General features: G+C 42.9%; 1 protein-coding gene across 4 annotated transcripts in view; it reads left to right on the top strand.

Moving 5' to 3' along the window:
* LOC147245579 (microtubule-associated serine/threonine-protein kinase 1-like) overlaps nucleotides 1–18,967 on the top strand; it is a 102,228-nt gene that overhangs the window by 70,155 nt on the left and 13,106 nt on the right. For all 4 annotated transcript variants that reach the window (XM_086185871.1, XM_086185870.1, XM_086185869.1 and 1 more), the window contains exons 18-19: nucleotides 16,722–16,844; nucleotides 17,085–17,194. In XM_086185871.1, coding sequence (XP_086041997.1) covers nucleotides 16,722–16,844; nucleotides 17,085–17,194 — 233 coding nt within the window. The remainder of the gene's footprint in view (nucleotides 1–16,721; nucleotides 16,845–17,084; nucleotides 17,195–18,967) is intronic.

The following is an 18,967-nucleotide window of genomic DNA, read 5'->3' as shown; positions in this document are numbered from 1 at the left end:
GCCTCAAGTCCACCTCATTGTCCTGATACCCAACAACTCGAATCCATCAAGCCTTGACAACTACCGTCCAGTAGCTCTCACCCCCATCATTACAAAATGCTTTGAGCGGCTGGTCCTAGCACACCTCAAATCCTGTCCCCCCCCACCATGGACCCCCATCAATTTGCATATCGTCAGAACAGGAGTACAGAGGATGCAGTCTCCATAGCGCTGCACTCTGTCCTCTCACACCTGGACAACAAAAACACCTACTCCAGAATCCTGTTCACAGACTTCAGTTCAGGATTCAACACAGTCATCCCCTCAAAACTCACAGACCTAGGCATCAGTTCCCTCATGTGCAACTGGTTACTGGACTTCCTGACCAGCTGGCCCCAACATGTCCGGCTGGGTAACTCTTGTTCATCTACCATCACCATTAACACCGGTGTACCACAAGGCTGTATGATGAGTCCTTTCCTCGACACCCTACTCACCCATGACTGCAGACCTGTCAATGGTTCCAACACCATCATTAAGTTTGCAGATGACACCACGTGATAGGCCTCATCAAAGACAGTGACGAGGCTGCCTACAGGGAGGAGGTAGATTGTCTAGCTGAGTGGTGCGACACCAACAACCTGCTGCTCAACACCAAGAAGACCAAGCAGCTCATCGTGGACTTCAGGAGGAAAGCTGACCCACATCCACTCATCCGCATCAGGGGGACAGTGGTGGAACGTGTGAACAGCTTCAACTTCCTGGGTGTCCACATCTCTGAGGATCTCGCCTGGATGACCAGCTGCTCCAAGCTGGTCAAGAAGGCTCACCAGCGCCTCTTCTTCCTGAGGACTCTGAGAAAGAACCACCTGTCCTCAGACATCCTGGTGAACTTCTACCACTGCACAATTGAGAGAATCCTGACCAACTGCATTACAGTCTGGTACAGGAACTGGGGCCTCATGTATCAATGTGGTTTATGCAAGAAAATCTTGCGTACACCAGGATTGACGCTCACGTTCAGATGTATCAACGCAAAAAGTTCTTCGATTCTTGCACTGTTTCACGCCAATTCTGGAGGTGCCGTAGAAGGTGGCAGAAAGACAATTCTTGCGTTAACTGCACTTTGGTCCGTTGACGACACCCTGTGGCGGTGTTTGGTAACTGACATGATTTGATAACCGCACATACATCGGGCACAAAAAAGCCTTCCAGCGGGAGATGGTGGACCGTTCCGGGGTGAGTCAGTCGACCCTCAGCTGGGCCATGCCCTGGATGGTGGACCATATCATCCGCCTCTCCCGCAGGTACATTAAATTCCCTTATAGTGCGGTTGAACAGGTCAATATTAAAGCGCAATTTGCAGCAATAGCCGGATTCTCCAATGACTGCACTCATGTTGCCATAAAAGCGGCGTCCCATGAGGAACACGCTTACGTTCATCGTAAGGGTTTCCACTCCATCAATGTGCAGGTCATCAATGCGCAGAGGCTGGAGGGATGGATGCCGATCCTGGCAGGGCAGCTGTCCTCGCACGCCAGGATTTCATTTCCACAGTGTGAATGGGTAAGAAGCGATTACACAATTCATGAAGCCAGATTAATTTATTTTTCCACTAAACGTTCCAGAACATTTATCAGGCAGTCGAGCCGCTTATTGATCCACGTTATGTCCTCCTGCGACTGCAGGACCGCCTGTGTGAGGACCCTCCCACTGGATCCGTGTGGGCCAGAGGATGCGCCGCTGGGTCAGAGTGGGCTGGAGGACCGTCCGCCGCTTGTCGGTCTGGTGCTTGTGCTGGGGCCAGGGGATGGGCTGGCCCGAATGTCGCTGATCCTGGCGGATGACTCTGAGCCGGCGGACAGGCTGGCGAGGGAGCCGGCGGGGGTGCTGCATGCCGGCGGCATGGCTGACTGATAAATTTCTATTAAACATATTGGTTTATTTAAATGGCCAATTCTGTGTATTTGTTGCCTTTACATCTGTGGCAAAGCATGTGGAAATGTTACGTAAGAAATGGTTGCCACTTACCCTCCAGGCTCTTGGAGTCAGCGTGGGTGTTGGCGACAATCCCCCCCACAGAGATGCTGCCCGTGACTGCCGCCACCCGCTGCTCAAATTCCGTCAGGTGCCCCTCTCCCTGACCCCCACCTGTCCTCCGGCACTCTCCGGAGGGCAGCTGTACGCGTACCTCCACCTTGAGGTCCTGTTAGTACCATTTTCCATGTTATTTAAATTTAGATTGAAGCCAATTGATTATTGAAGTTATTGCATTCAGTGTTGAATTTAGTCCTATGTTTAGCTTGCATTGTTTAGGAAGTTAGAATTGCAGACATGCATTAGAAATAGAGAGGAAATTTTTCAGAGCGCAAGCAGTGGTTCAAGCTGATGACGTAGTTATGCTCGCACAGATTTAGTGAGGAAAACTGTGCTCTGTATCACTTTGATCGTTCAGTAAAGGAGGAGCCAACGCATTTCTACCGTCGTCATAAAACTTCAAACACGCATAGCGACTCGTTCTTTCCTTCATTAGAAGTTAAGATGTATCAACATGATGATAAACAACACTGCTGATGAGAAGGGAACTTTAGCCAATAACAGGTCCCACCACTTTTTATCATCTCCGCGGTGGTGCGTTGCTCTGAACCCACCGCGTTCACCCTCTCACTTCTTATCCACTCTCAACCTTCATTGTTTATCCTGACACCACTGGACAGGCTGCCAAACAGAATCTGCTGTCTCTCCTCCACCTCCCCGACCAGCTTGCACGCAGTGAACCTCTTTTTCTTTGACATTGTTTTGCGAGCGCGGACAGCGGAGACCCTATTTACATGAATTTGCGTATTTATAGATGGGCGTAACGGGGATGGGCCTGGTTGCTCCGACATCTGCGCTCAATTCCACGCTGATTAGGATGTATCAAGGAAACATGCGTGGATTCCGGCACTCGCACATATTGATACATCCGGATTTTTTGTGCGTACACAACTTTCGCGATTCTTGCGACCGCAGTTTTTTAGTATGAGATCCAAGCAAGTATTGATACATGAGGCCCTGCTCTGCCTTGGACCGGAAGGCGTTGCAGAGGGTGGTGAAAGCTGCTCAGCGCATCACCGGAGCACCACTTCCTGCCATAGAGGACATCTACAAGAAGCGGTGTCTGAAAAGGGCTGAGAAGATCATCAAAGACTCCAGTCACCCAGCACATGGACTCTTCACCGTACTGCCCTCTGGGAGGCGCTACAGGTCCCTCCAGACTGAGGTTGCGTCCGAATTGCAAAGTAGCAACCTACGTCCTCCTGCTAGGACCTACTTCTACAACCTAAATACGGCGGCACCATTCAGACACCCTAGAAGATTGGTGGTGAAGCACGACCTCTGTTGGCAGAGCACAGATACCGTAATTAGGTCGACAGCACCAACGAAAGCCCCACCTGCTGGCCTGGCTGTCGTACTGCACTCCACTCTGAGCGCACCTTTCGATCATTCTCTATTATTAAGCACATTAACGCACCTGTAAAGGCGTGTTCACACCTTTAGTCATCAACAATGACTATAAATGTTTGTGTTGCATAAGAATGGGAGACTGTTGGTGGCGCAAACTTGGCTTGCGGGTCCACAAGTTCTTAGGGGACGAAGAAGAAGTCTGCGGTGCATTGTGGGCCATAGGTTGCTGCGTAGGATGCACCTGAACCGACCTACAATGTGGGCCTGTTTAGGCTGGAATTTAGGTTGTGAAGTAGGTCGCTACTCGCGCCAGTTGTGGTTTCAGACAGTCTACGACAGGGGTGGGCAGTCATGTACCATGGAGGGCCGTGTGTATGCAGGTTTTCCTTCCAACCAAACACTTTAACAGGTGATTCCACTGATTAACACTCCTCTGTGGCTGAAGGTGTGTTAATCAGTGGACTCACCTGTTGAAGTGTTTGGCGGCCCTGCTGCGACGCCTCACTCTCACTTGTCTCCATTGGGTCAATGGACTGCTCAAGTTTAGCGTACATACACAACAAATGTATATATGCTGTTGTTAAATTTCTTAAGTGTACCATTATTACTTTCAATCTGTAATAATTGTGACTGCTTGTGATAGTTGTATCAGGCTTTGAGTTGTGTAATGCATTTCACCTTGGGCTCGATCCCTTGGTGACAAATAAAACACTCTTGACTCTTAATATATGACGGAAAAACACCCAATCTGGGAACGCCAGCCACCAGTGTCACACCGGCACGTGTCATCAAAACAGAAAGCAGCATGTAGTTGTAGCCCACAGATGAGACAAAACTCGACTCAACAAACCAGCAAGGATGCGTCATATGGTCAAAATGAGTTTAAACGACAAAGTCAAGGAAGATGAGGAAAAATCTTACATTTCTGAGCAAACTTTGCCCGCCGGGTTTCAAAAAGAAAATATGCACTTCAGTCACATCCACCGCAAACCTGAAACGGCAAATTGAACTGAACTGCCTTTCAAGGTATGTGCAAGTAAATAAAGGATGTATAAGGATACAAAATTGAAAATGAAGATGCAATCTGACACATTGTTTCATTGTTGGAACTGATAAAATAATTGCTGTCTGTGGTACTACATGGGCTGGAGCAATATTTTTTTTAAAATAATAGCTCACAGCAACATATGGGAAAAAAAGAACTGAAAGAGTTCATTTTTAGAACTGAGAACTTAGTTCAAAATTTTGAATTATGAACTTTGAACTGAACGAGTTCATTTTAAAATCTGTCAACTGAACTTTGAACTAGTTCATGAAGAAAATGAACTTTCCCAACACTGCCCCCTGATCCAGATGATGGAGAGAAAATGCAAAAGGAGCGACAAACAATGGAAGGTCTTGGCTTATTGACAAAGACGTGAACATTCAAGATAGTCCTCTAAAGGTCCGCATGAAGCATTCACATAAGAACTGATCTGACCTGGGTATTTGCAGGGCTATCCAGCATATTTGAGACTTGTACATGAAGTCCAGGGCAATAAAATATAGAGCTGCACAATGTATCGTCTGATCATCGCCACTGCATACAAGTGCACAATAGTCAAATTGCAGGTCCAGCAACACAGGCAGCAAATTAACTCAACATGTCATTTAATAGTTTTCCAAAGCAGGCACCCCTGCACAAGGAGCAGGTTGCCTGCTGCTTGTAACAACATTGAAAATGAGCAACAAAGACAAAATTGTTGAAAACAAAGACTTGCAGCATAAAATTGAGGGCTTTTAAAGTCATCTGTTCAAAATTCCAGTATTTTTTCATATTGTGATAAATATCACAGGGTTAATTAAAATTGCAAAGTAATTTATCTTTTTCTAATATACCATGTTTGTCATTGCCAAAATCACGAATAAAGTTTGGAGGAGAAAGTACTGAGCAGGTATGAGAAGAATATTGAAAAATGAACCTGATTGGAGGTGGCACGGTGGTGCAGTGGTTAGCACTGTTGCCTCACAGCAAGAAGGTTCTGGGTTCGAGTCCCGGTTCAGGCACAGGATCTTTCTGTGTGGAGTTTGCATGTTCAAGTCACATGCAATTGGGGACTAAGCTGATTGGATGTTCTCTCTGGTACTCCGGCTTCTTCCCACCATCCAAAGACATGCAATTGGGACTAGGCTGATTGATTCTCTAAATTGAATGTAGGTATGAATGTGAGTGTGAATGGTTGTCTGTCTCTATGTGTTGGCCCTGCGATGGACTGGTGACCTGTCCAGGGTGAACCCCGCCTCTCGCCTGTAGATGCTGGGATAGGCTCCAGCCCCCCCGCGACCCTTTCCGTAAGTGGAAGACAATGGATGGATGGGAAAGTGTTAGCCCCATACACAATTTAAGTGTATATTCCTAAAAAATAGTTGGAAAATAAAGTTTTCTAAAATAGAGGGGGTCATGTTTGGCTTTTTAAAAGCATTTATTTTCAAACTTATTACACCACAAATATTAGAACATACAACTGTCAGGCACAATGCATGGCCTCTCACTCTCATTAGAGTATTGCTCATCAAACAGTCTACAATATGCCAACTGGTCAATGAAAATCACAATATGTTCATCATTTTTGCTCCTCTCTACAGTTAGCATGAAAGTGTTCATCAGAGTGCAATGTGTCAACAGCACTGCCTATTATGAAAACATGTTATTCAATGTTCATGTATTATGATATTAGAGATTTTCTTAAATACAGTTAGGTCATCATGGGATGTTCCAGTGCATATGAACAAGTCAATCTGGTACTCTGTGCTGTAATTTCTGATCCAACTTGGATTTGAAACATCTGAACACAGATCTAAATGACAGTAATTCTCCACCTTGCAAGCTTTCAATGCTATTTATTTTAAAAGGACCAATCTCAAACCGCTTAAAATAATAATTTCCATAGTAAAATGTCAGTTGACGCTCATGTTCCTTAACTAAAGATTTGGTAAGGTTTTTAAAATGTTTTACAGACTTCTTACAAAAAAGTGTTGTGCTTCAAATCGCATACAATCACATATGTACAGTATAAGAGGGCCAATTCTTTTTAAAACACCTTGAATAATGAATGATTAAGCGGTGTTTGGGAATTAATTTCTTAACAGGGAACAAAGTTTTGAACATGTTATGGGGGTCACAGATCCAGTGTATTAGGTAACATATGCCATCAGTAGGGATAGGGGAGAAGACATTATCAACAATCTGTATCAAGAGGAGCAAGATGTTCCAGTGATTGTTGTCCCTTTCAACCACATCACCAGAGAAGTGTGGTATTGCAAAGAATACAATGTGACTAAATGGCATTTAAACCTAAGTGCTTGCTGTTATCAATTTTAAGCCACTCTAGGGGGGTATTTTATGTTCCATGTGACCACACTGAAATCTCTGTATCCTATCTGACAATATGTTCATAGAGAAGTAACCATTTTTAAACAGGACTGACAACAAACAGCTTGAGCTCATATTGTACAACACCCTCTAAAAAACACATGCATGATATCAACCCCAAATTTTCAGTACATTTAAATTAGTGCAATGAATCAAGCACACAAGTTTTTTTTAACACCATCAACAGTAGGTAGAGCAGGATCTTCGCTTAGTGCATTAAAATGTTCAATACGAAGCTCTCTGGAGTGCAGAATAAGTCCTGAATTATCCTCCAAAAATAACAGACTGAATTTCTTCCTTATTCGTCAGACAGAACCTGCAAAAGTATGTTACACTGAAAGATTCAACAAAACCTAGCAAGCTATTTGAAACAAAATGATCTCCCGTGACTTGAATAACAGAGCCAAACAATAGTTCATAAATAAATGGAAGTTGGATTCCTAAAGGGCTGACATGATGAGTAACTCGAGTAATTTGATTACTAAAATTCCTCAAGGCCTCGTTTAAATCTGAACTGTACTTTGTTTGGCGCTAGGGGTGGGCGCTGAAATTCGGTATTAACAGCTGAATTATTTAAGACCTAAGTATTGATAAGCTTAAGTTTAAGTTTTGATCTAATTTTTTTGTCATACAGCTGCAGCATCTCTCCCCTATGTGTCAATGCTGTTGCTACATATACGCACATGCAGTACACACACAGGTCAGTGTGTTTCCCTTCCCCTGTCTGTCTGCTCTGTTGACTTTCTACATCAGCAGGATGTTTTATAAAGTCACCTCAAAACCCAATTCGTGTTTATGTTTGTATTCCATGTATAAATTCACCCGCTATTCAGTTTTCATAGCAGAAAGCTGCATGTAGAGGAGACTTGTTGTGAATGATGGAGTTTATTAAAACAGTGGAAACTAACATGATGGTGAATGACATTGACACCAACCAGGTGTATTTATGAGGTTAAACAACTGGAGGCCTCCGCATTAAACAGGAGAGTCTTTGTGTGTCTGTCTGAAACTATCAGACCTTCTCAAAGCAGAGCCAACAGGTTAGGGAGGAGAGAAGGGCAGACTGATGACTGATCAATCACGGATGCCGTCATCCTCTTGGACTGATTAAAAAAATAAAAATGCTAAAAATTGATAAACTGTACATATGTCTGCACAAATTAAGTCTATGATTGTGAAACACTGCTTAGGGTAACATCATGCTGTTCACACAGTCTGCTGTCATTAGTTGGACAAAAAGACAGAGAGGGTCATGTCTAGAAGGGAACCTTCGGCCCACGAAAGATCGTGAGTTTGATTATTTTGGTAGAAATAACGGACACAAATCTCACGAGAGTTGTGCAAATAAAGAGTTTCCTTCTAGATAGACGAGAAAGGCGCACATCTCCAAAAATAGAAATTATGTCATGGTGCCGGTGTTTTAATGTGGCAGGCCGCCATAAATAAAATACAATTTACAGAGCCACAGAGTCACTGAAACACTGATCACTGACCTGTTGTGATGGAAAAAGTACTCAGATCCTTTACATAAATAAAAGCATGAACACCACAATGTAAAAATACTTAAATACAATTACAAACCTTGCATGTAATTGTTCCCTCTTTTTGAAAAATTGTCATTTTTGCTATTGCTCTTGTTGCACTTTAATGGCTCTCTTCTTGGTGTTTTTTGATTACTAAATACAGACACAAACTCATTTGAGGAGAAAAAGGTGGCCTGTTGAAAAACCAATCCCCTGCAGGACCCTGTTTGTACTTCAGTAAAAAGTAAAGTAAAAACAGTAAAAGTAAATTCAAAGTGAAGTTACTTTATTTAGTGCATTTACATTAGCATTTCATTCTTGTCCAATTAAGAGACTTGTCTTATTTTCTCTTTTGGGTAGTACCATTGCTCTTAAATAAAGCAAAGTAACATAATCGAACAAATTGCAGAAAGTGCAATACTTCTTATCTGATTACTTGATTAATGACCAGAAAAATCAATAGATTATCTCCTCAAAGAATTGACAGTTGCAGCTCTAGATTCCTTCAGTTTCTAAAATGTTCAAATTGTCAATTAAAGCCTTCAATATTCCTTCAAAACCATACTTATGTGTACAAAAGCTGCAAGATTAATGTTCATTAGCACAGTTTACCTTGGCTGGGAGGTTTTTAAAGTAGAATAAACACAACCAAGTTTGTGGATCCCCTTGGAACTGTTTTTGAAAATGGACTTAAAATGTGTACATACAGGTACTTGTCTGGTACAAGAATCTGACAATATACACCTGTAGTGCTGTTTCTATGTGCATCCATTCTGATACCAAGGACAAATTCTTTAGGCTCAACAATTTCCCATTTTTCATCATAACATTTTTGTCTCTTCATCTGTGTGTTAAATGTTGAATGTTGATTTAAACAGTGCGCTACTTTTTTATAAATTTCTGACTCAACATCTCCAAATGTTTGGAGAACTGCTTCTCGCGCTTGACCTTGAACATCACTATGAACTTCCTCCACTGAACAAACTATTGTTTGGATAGTGCTTTGAGAAATACCAGAGGTTTGTCAGTGTGAAACAATTGAACCGCAAATTCTTCAAGTGAGCTCTGAGTAATGACAGGAGGAACCTGTAACTTGAAGATTCAAACTCAAAATGACTTTGTGTGGCCACTTCCTGTGTGGTCACGTCCTGGTTAGGTTCAACCAGTTCATCATGATTCTTATGAACGGACATTAGGTGCTTTCTGAAGCATTGTATGTACAAAAAGAAGGACATCTTTACACTCTGCATTTCAAAAGTAAGTTTTTAGCTGGATGTAGTCCATGTATCAATGTTGACAGAGAAATGAACAATTTTTGTGGTGCCTCTTACAAACAAAACATGTGAACATAACACCGACAGTTTTTTCAACTGTGCTCTGACCTTTGTGAACTGGTGCCATTTTAATGGGCTTGCATAGTCTTACCCTCAGCTGCTTGACTCATGGGGTTTCCTCTTTTTCCTACGTCAATGCCACCGTTGTTTGGATGACAGTGTTGAACACAGAAAGTGCTTCATCATAGGAGAGTCTGAAGACAGATGTGTCCCGAATAGCACATCAAAAGCTGTCATTGATGTCTGAGCATTGCATGGGATACCTTTCTAGTCTACAACACTAAGAATTTTTTAATTTTCTTCTTTTGCTCTCTGATGCAGAGGAGGTAAATGCTGCCTTGCATCAACTTTATCCAGGGATGTAGTGAGGCTGGCTCCTTCCTTTAGTTTGAATGACACATTATGCATGTACTTAGCTAACATACTAGATACACAGCAAGAATTATTCTTACAGTCCTTTATTAATTTGCAACTCACACTTCTTACATGGTGGTGCAAAAAGCTGATGGTACATACCTTAACAAATCTGACAACTTGATTGGCTGCCTGTGCCGAGCTTATCTTGGGTGTTTTCTTCTGGCCTTTTGATGTAGGGGGCAGGAGAAGCAACAGCAAGAGGACATATTACTATGCCAGCCTTGAAAACAAATATTTGAGACAGACAAGAAAAGCATTGGAAAACATTATTTCTTATTTACTATAGGTACCATTTGAACTAAAACAACAGCCCTGTGATAAGTACTACCTTTAACAGGGTTGAAATGATTGATTTTGTTGTTGAATAACAAAATTCAACTTCCAACCACCCATCCATTTTCTACCGCTTATAGGGTTGGGGCGGGGGCTGGAGTTTATCTCAGCAGCCTTCAGGTATGAGGCGGGGTTCACCCTGGACGGGTTGCCAGTCCATTGCAGGACCAACACATAGAGACAGACAACCATTCACACTCACAGTCACACCTACAGTCAATTTAGAGAATCAATCAGCCTCGTCCCCTCTTGATGTCTTTGGACTGTGGGAGGAAGCTGGAGTACCAGAGAGAACCCACGCAGGGACAGGGAGAACATGGAGACTCCACACAGAAAGATCCCGTGCCCGAGCCGGGGCTTGAACTGGGAAACTTTTTGCTGTAAGGCAACAGTGCTGACCACTGCACCACCGTGCCGTCAAAATCAACTTCATATGCATTATTAAAATGACAAAAGAGATCAATTAATTTATTTCAGGACTTCAAATTTAGCTTTGGATGACCACTGAACACTGGATTTATTAAAATGGACAATTGATTGTACGTTGCATATTGAAAAATTTCATATTTACCATAGTCATTCTCAACCTCACGATCAAAAGCAGCCTGCAGCTCGTCAACATAAGGACTTAAGGGAAGACTGACATTCTGTGATGACTTTGTGCTTGAAATATGAAGGCCATCTCACAAGAAACTTTCAAGATACGTGGTCCCCAAACATCATTGAAAAATCCTGTTCAATCTTTAAAAAGAGGCACAATGTCCATATACAGGTTACTAGAGTGCACTTTGTATTTAGAACTCTGCACTCCTCACCAAGGAGCTGGTCACCAGTTAACAGAAATTCTTGTTGGGTTGTTGGACTGTCCTGGAAATCAGGCCTGGAGCGCCCATGGAAGCCATCGTGGGTGTTGCGTTGTACTGTCTTGAGTCTCTGTGCAAAATAGCCAGTATTGGCCTCAGGATCATAGTAGTGTTCCTGCTCACACATGCACATATCAAATATGAAGTAGTTGTGATTGCAGATACTGATTCTGCTAATGTGGACATTTTCTGACCTAATTTCAGAGAACATGAAGTCTTTCCTTTAGTGAAATTAATCCATTATTATGCCTACTCTTTGCAACAGGCCAATGTAACCGTGTAAATTAATTTTTCGCCTTTATCTTTTTAAAGTTGAGTCACACATTACATTACCTGGGTTGTTATAACAGAATAATGGTTTAACAGAACAATGGTGATATTTCCATGTGACCCAAAAGACAACTGCTGTAACATTACTGCTGCAGTTAACATGAGATAAGTAACCTGCAACAGTCTGTCCACCAGTGTCAGAAATTAGTGAGGGCCAATTTCACCAAGAATGCCCCCAAAAAACACATTACGGGGGTCAAAACTGTCCCCAAGATTTTGCCAACAACTCATTCTCCCGAAGGTTGTGCTGATTTTGTGAATGGGAGGGTGAGCGCTTCCACCTCTCACACACAGATATTGTTCCTCCCTATATATCCTACCTGAAGCTCCCGTGCTGCGGTAGATCATGGACCACTTCTTGGTTAAGCCAGTTAAACCCCCCACCCACCAGTGAACACAGTTCCTCCCCCAGATCCTCCCAAAACCCCCGCAAACACGTCGATGAAGAGATGTACTCTGCCAGCAACAACTGTGAACTGGATACTTGACTGGCCCACGGCGACAAAGCATTATCCTAATTTGCTAGGGTCTTGTCTAGTCTGCATGCAGCTGCCTGAATGAGCGTGATATCACTTTGAAGGACTGCAACGTTATCGTTACATCATTCATTGTGCTGTGACTGACTTGGTTAAATTGTTTAGTGTAGATCAGTCTGTGTTGCTACTGATGTTTATTAAACAACTGCTGGTGGCATATTGTTGGACACACTAATATAGAGGTTACCAGGTGGGGGCGAGAGTGTTTTTGTTCCGGTGCAATATTGCTATGTTTGCCTTACCATGCACATCCACGTCTGGTCTTTCAATAAATCAGGTTGTGAGCAATAAACCTGAGTAGTTCATGAGAATACAATACATGGTTTCAGAAGAGTGGATTGTTGGTCCTTAATGCTTTTTTTTTCCCCGGCGAACTCTCTGTACTTTTTTTCTTCATCGGCAAAGGGAGGTGAGCCACCTAACTTGCTGAGCTCATCGTTGAACATGGCGGTTGGATTTCGGCGTCCCGACCCACTCATCTTTGACAGCAACATCAGTGAAAACTGGTGGATCTTCGAACAGGAATATGATATATTTGTTGTGGCGGCGCACTCCGACAAACTGGCCCACACCCGTGCATACATTCTCCTAAATCTGGCAGGACCGGAGGCCATTGAATGCGAGCGGTGTTTTGTGTATGCTGCGGAAGTGAGAGCAACCGGACAGGGAGGACAAGTTGTCGCAGAATCCAAGGAGGATCCCAAATGTCTGAAAAAAAGTTTTGTGAGTTTTACAATCCACAGTCCAATGTCACTATGGATAGACAAAAATTCAATACATGCAACCAGAGGGCTGGTGAGTCTACAGAGTCATATGTCAGTGACTTAAGAATTAAAGCAAAAAGCTGCAGCTTTGGAGAGCTGTGCGAAGAGCTGATTCGGGATAGACTTGTCTGTGGCATAAATCATGACAATTTGAGGAAAGTGCTTCTTCGTGACAGTGATTTGACACTGGCAAAGGCAATCTCAATCTGCCAGATACATGAGATGACAGAGGAGCACAACAAGACACTAGCTTCACAACAGCACAATGATACAAATGTGGATGCAGTCCAACCTAAATTCATGAGAATGAAGAAGCATGATAGAAACAAGGTGGACAATCGATCAGAAAAATATGTCGAGCAAAGCATTGCTAACTGCAACAACTTTGGAGGCAGTCATGCAGCCAAGAGAGACAGATGCCCAGCTTATGGTCAACATTGTAATGCCTGCAATAAATGGAATCACTTTCAAAGAGGTTGCAGATCTGTCAGAGGCCACAGTAAGCTGAAATACAAGAGAGTTGTTCACCAGATTGAACCCGAAGAAACTGACAATACTGCCGATGATACATTTTGGAAAACACTGTTGATTCAACTGATGTACATGTAATTGAAAAAGATGAAGCTTTTGTTACTGCACATGTAAATGGTTGTCCAGTCAAGCTGAAAGTTGATACTGGTGCCAAGTGTAATGTTCTGCCAAGTTGCATGTTTGATCTGATCAAGAGACATGAACAATTTGTGGTGGATGTGAAACCAACAAACCTTGTTGCGTATGGGGCAGCAAAATTAAAGCTGTTGGTCTTGTTCAGCTACAGTGCCACATGGAGGGACGAGCACACACAGTACCATTCTTCGTTGTCCTAGAGGATGTTTTGCCACTGCTTGGTCTACGTGCATGCAGAAAGATTGGACTCATCTCATTCAGCAGAGACGTTCATCAGCTGAGTCCTGCAAATAATGACCTGTCGCAGCAAATTCATACGGAATACAGCGACCTCTTCTCGGATGAGCTTGGGAAGCTACCTGTCACTTACACTATGACACTTGATCCAGAGGTGAGACCTGTTGTTCGCCCTGCGCATCACATTCCCGTGGCTATGAAAGACAGAGTCAAAGCTGAATTGGACAGAATGCAGGACTTGGGTGTCATCACCCCAGTGTCTGAGCCCACTGATTGGGTTTCATCAATGGCTGCGAAGAACAAAAAAGACAGACAAGAAATCAGCCTATGCATAAATCCGAGAGACCTTAATGTGGCCCTGAAAAGACCACATCATCCAATGCGTACTGTGTAGGAAGTGGCTGCACAAATGCCGAATAAATCTGTGTTTTCAGTTTTGGATGCAAATAATTCATTTTGGAAGATTCCTCTTGACCCACAAATCATCAGCCTTAGTCACCTTTCGCAACAGTTTTGGTTGTTACAGTTTTCTGTGCATGCCTTTGGGGCTCAACTCTGCCAGTGAGGTCTTCCAGTGCTCCATGGAGCAGATTTAGCTGGATATCCCTGTGCAATCATTGTTGATGATATCCTTACTGGTGATAAGACTGTAGAAGAACATGATGGTAACTTGAGGAAAGTGCTCGATCGTGGCTAAACTAGGTTAGCTTACTTTTCCAGTGAGGGGCTCAAGGCCGATCCCTGAAAAGATGAGTGCGATCAGTGAAATGCCAACACTGACGGATATTCCAGCTCTTCAAAGGTTTCTTGGGATGGTCAACCATCTTGGAAAGTTTATTCCCAACCTCAGCGAGCTTACAGCTCCACTGTGACAACTCATTCTCAAAGACGCGAAGTGGACCTGGGATGAGCAGCAACATAATGCTTTTGAGCAGCTGAAGAAACGTGTGTCCAGCCCACCTATTCTGTCATATTACGATGTGAATGAACCGATATCACTCACATGCGATGCTTCACAGTATGGTCTTGGTGCTGCACATCTGCAGGGAGGCAAGCCTATAGTGTATGCATATGCTTCACGCACCTTGACTGACACTGAAACTAGATACGCACAAATTGAGAAAGAGATGCTAGCTGTGATTTTTGCATGCTCAAAATTCAATGACTATATCTATGGGAGGCCTGTGACCATAGAAACAGACCATCAACCTTTGGTCAGCATATTGAAGAAGCCCATACATATATGGGTATGTGAATGATGGTCAGACTGCAAAAGTATATTTAACCAACAGCTTTTAACACTGGTATACAAAAGGAGCAAACGTATGGATGCTGCTGATACGTTGTCTCGAGCTCCCAGGACCTCAACTGCTCAAGAAGCCAATGAGAAGGACAGTTTTGATGTCATGACAATCAACTGCATCTCTTCGTCGCGGCTGTTGGAGTTGAAAGAACACACAGCAGATGGCACGACTCTGCAAATTCTCAGTTCCACCATCAGACAAGCCTGGTTTAGCAGACCATCCAAACTTCCTCATTTTGTTCATCCATATATTCCTTTCAGAGATGAGTTGTCGATTGAAAATGGCATTATCGTGAAAGGTCACAAAGCTATCATTCTGAAGTCTTTAGCAAAGGTTTACGCCAGCACTGTACACAGAGGACATCCTGGTGCAGAGACAACGAAAAGAAGAGCTAGAGGGATTATGCTCTGGTTTACAATGACAGACGACATTGACAAAGAAATACAGAGTTGTTCAGTGTGCAACAGCACAAAGCCACACAAGCAGAAGGAGCCATTTCAGCTGCACCCAATACCAGACCTTCCATGGTCTACCATTGCAACAGACATCTTTGAGTGGCGCAATCAGTTGTACCTAGTCTTGGTGGACTCCTATTCAGGCTGGTATGAGATCGATCAGCTCCACAGTGCCACATAAGCAACTATCATCACCAAACTCAAGAGACACTTCTCAGTTCACAGAGCACCATACACACTCATATCAGACAATGGCAGACAGTTCACAAGTCAGTGCTTCAAGGACTTTGCTGCACAGTGGGACTTCACTCATGTAACAAGCAGTCCAGAATATCCTCAATGTAATGGTTTGGCAAAGAGGGTTGTTCACAGCTCGCAACTCAACTCGTGTATTGCCAGCTTAACACCAAGAATTCAACTCTTCTCAATTTGATGTGTATATGTGCAAGCACATTCAGACAAATGCCATATATGACATCTCCCCTTTATTCTTTAGTTATTTCCAATAACATGTGACAACCATAATACAAAATGACTTAGCTTGGCAAAATCTTTCTGCTGTCAGGTGGAGTAAATGTCACCACCAGTAAAGATCAAAGCTTCTCATGGTCAAACTTGGAGAGTATATTTTTAACTGTTTGCAAGGTAGATAAATGTTTGACCAAATGGCAACACTTAAAAATGCCTAGCTTGTCCTTCCTGTCCTTGTCCATTACAGCTGAAGTGCTGTGCCATTTTGGGACAATATCTTCTTCCAAAGTGGGGAGCTGATGGGGAAAACTAGCTGGAGCTAAACAAGGGTGGTCCACACAAGTGGAGAAGGGCTGGCTAGCTGTAGCGGCTAATTGTTTGGATCCATCAGTGTGGAGCTGTGGGCTTTGTGAGCATAGCCCTTGGCTGGACGATAACAGGTCAATCTGCCACATGTTGGGGACCATGGTTGTCAATCAAACTGTGGACCCTAACGTATTTGTATGCCACAGTTTCATCGCCTGCCCTTCCTGCTTTATTTTAAGATTTTTACAAAGGCCTCTGTCCTAGCGTCTGAAAAAAAAAACAGCTAATCAAAATATTACCTTGTCTTTGTTTCACTTCTCTTTATATCATTCTCTACCCTCCAGGTGGTGCTTTTGAGGTGAAGCAGCACTCATTCTTCATAGAGGTTGACTGGAACAGCTTGCTGAGACAGAAGGCAGAGTTCATCCCTCACCTTGAGTCTGAGGAGGACACTAGTTATTTTGATAGTAAGTTAGGAAATTTAGAAACCACTGGAAGGGTTCTGGATACAAACTCTTCTGAGTTTTAGGCAATCCCCCTTGTTACAATGATTACCACTGCAAATGCAGAAAGGCATGTGATAACAATGTGTAAAGCTGTTTCATGGAACATGGACAGGAGTCAGAAGGTAATTATGTGTGTTAATGCCACACTTTCTGAATGTCTGCCCTTGTTAAACTATGATTTTTTATTCACTTTCTCTTTAGCCCGGTCTGAGCGGTATCATCATGTCCATTCATTCGATGAAGATGATACCAATGACGATGAGCCTGTGGAGATACATCGATTCTCATCTTGCTCCCCACGCTTCAGCAAGGTAATTAAACTTGGGTCTTTGTATTTCACCTATTTCAGTCGAGGAACTTCAAGAAGCCCTTAAACTTATGCCAAACAAGAAAGCCCCGGGACCGGATGGCTTACCTGCAGAATTCTACAAAGAGTTTTGGCCTGAGCTTGCACCAATATTCTACAAAATGTTCACTGAAATACAGGAAACCTTGACCCTTCCACCCGACACGAACCGTGCGATTATTAGCCTTCTCCTTAAACCGGACAAAGACCCAGCACTTCCATCAAGCTATCGTCCAATATCACTTATAAATGCAGATATTAAAGTTATCTGCAAGGCACTAGCTAGAAGGCTTGAAAAAGTAACACCTCACATAATACATCCTGACCAGACCGGGTTTATTAAAGGACGACATTCTACCAACCACACACGTAGACTTATCAACCTGATAGACTACTGTAACAGTCAGAGCAAGGATGCCATAATTGTCTCCTTAGATGCAGAAAAAGCATTCGACAGGGTAAATTGGAATTTTCTTCTCACCACATTACAAAAGTTTGGGTTTGGAGATAACTTTGTGAACTGGATCAAAACATTTTACCGCACTCCCAGTGCTTGTGCCAGAACAAATGATCAAACTTCTCCAAGCTTCTCTCTCCAAAGAGGAACCAGGCAGGCTTGTCCACTTTCCCCTTCCCTTTTTGCTATATTTATAGAGCCACTTGCAGCTGCAGTCCGGCAGAACAAAAACATCAAGGGAATTGATACAACAAATGTGAACCATAAGATAAGCCTTGATGCTGATGATGTATTACTTTTCCTACGGAATGCACAGTCATCTCTCCCTGAAATGATAGCACTCATTGATAAATTCTCAACCATTTCTGACTACTCTATTAATTGGAGCAAGTCAACTGTTCTTCCCATCACCTCAGGTTTCCAGAGTACGCTTGCCGCACCACTACGGCCAAGAATCATTAAATACCTGGGCATCAACATCTCCGCCAAACTTTCTGACTTTCTGACACGGCTAAATCATACTGCCCTAATTAAAGAAATAGAGGACGACCTCACCCGGTGGTGAACACAACCCATCTCACTTATGGGAAGAATAGCAACGGTGAAAATGGTGATCTTGCCAAAAATCAACGATGTTTTCTCAATGGTTCCGACCCAACCTCCCCGGACTTGGTTCAAAACACTCGACACTAACATCTCCAAATTTCTCTGGAAAGCTAAACCACCACGTATAAGCTTAAAGACTTTACAAAAGAGTAAAGACTATGGTGGCTTGGAACTACCAGGCTCACACCTATCTGGAACAATCCTGAAATTCTGCAAAATAAAAAAATCAATACATTTTGCTGCATGGGTCGATAAAGGGATTAAAAATCTAGAGCATATCTTCCAAGACAACGAATTCATAGAATTTAACCAAATTACAGCAAATTATGGTATTAACAAAAATAAATTTCTGGAATATCTTCAGCTGAAATCTATAATGCAGGCACAGTTTGACTTTACTCAGTTGGACTTGGAGCTTCCACCCAGAATAACAGATTTTTTACAGCTTTCACCCCCTAAGCTACTGTCTAAAATTAACTCAATAGTTTCTACAACAGAATTTATAATCTCTATTCCTTCCTCCAAATGGGAGAAAGATCTGTCAATCAACCCAGACCCTAACTTTTGGATACAAATCTGCTCCAACACATTTAGAATGATTTGAAGTGGTAACCTACAATTAATAAACAACAAGATTCTCCACAGAACACACTATACAGGACAAAGGATGTTCCA

Source organism: Aulostomus chinensis, chromosome 18 (assembly GCF_037954235.1).
Source record: "Aulostomus chinensis isolate RoL2024-O1b breed Wild chromosome 18, RoL_Achi_v1.0, whole genome shotgun sequence".
Lineage (NCBI taxonomy): Eukaryota > Metazoa > Chordata > Actinopteri > Syngnathiformes > Aulostomidae > Aulostomus > Aulostomus chinensis.
This window is presented reverse-complemented; position numbering and strand designations above follow the sequence as displayed.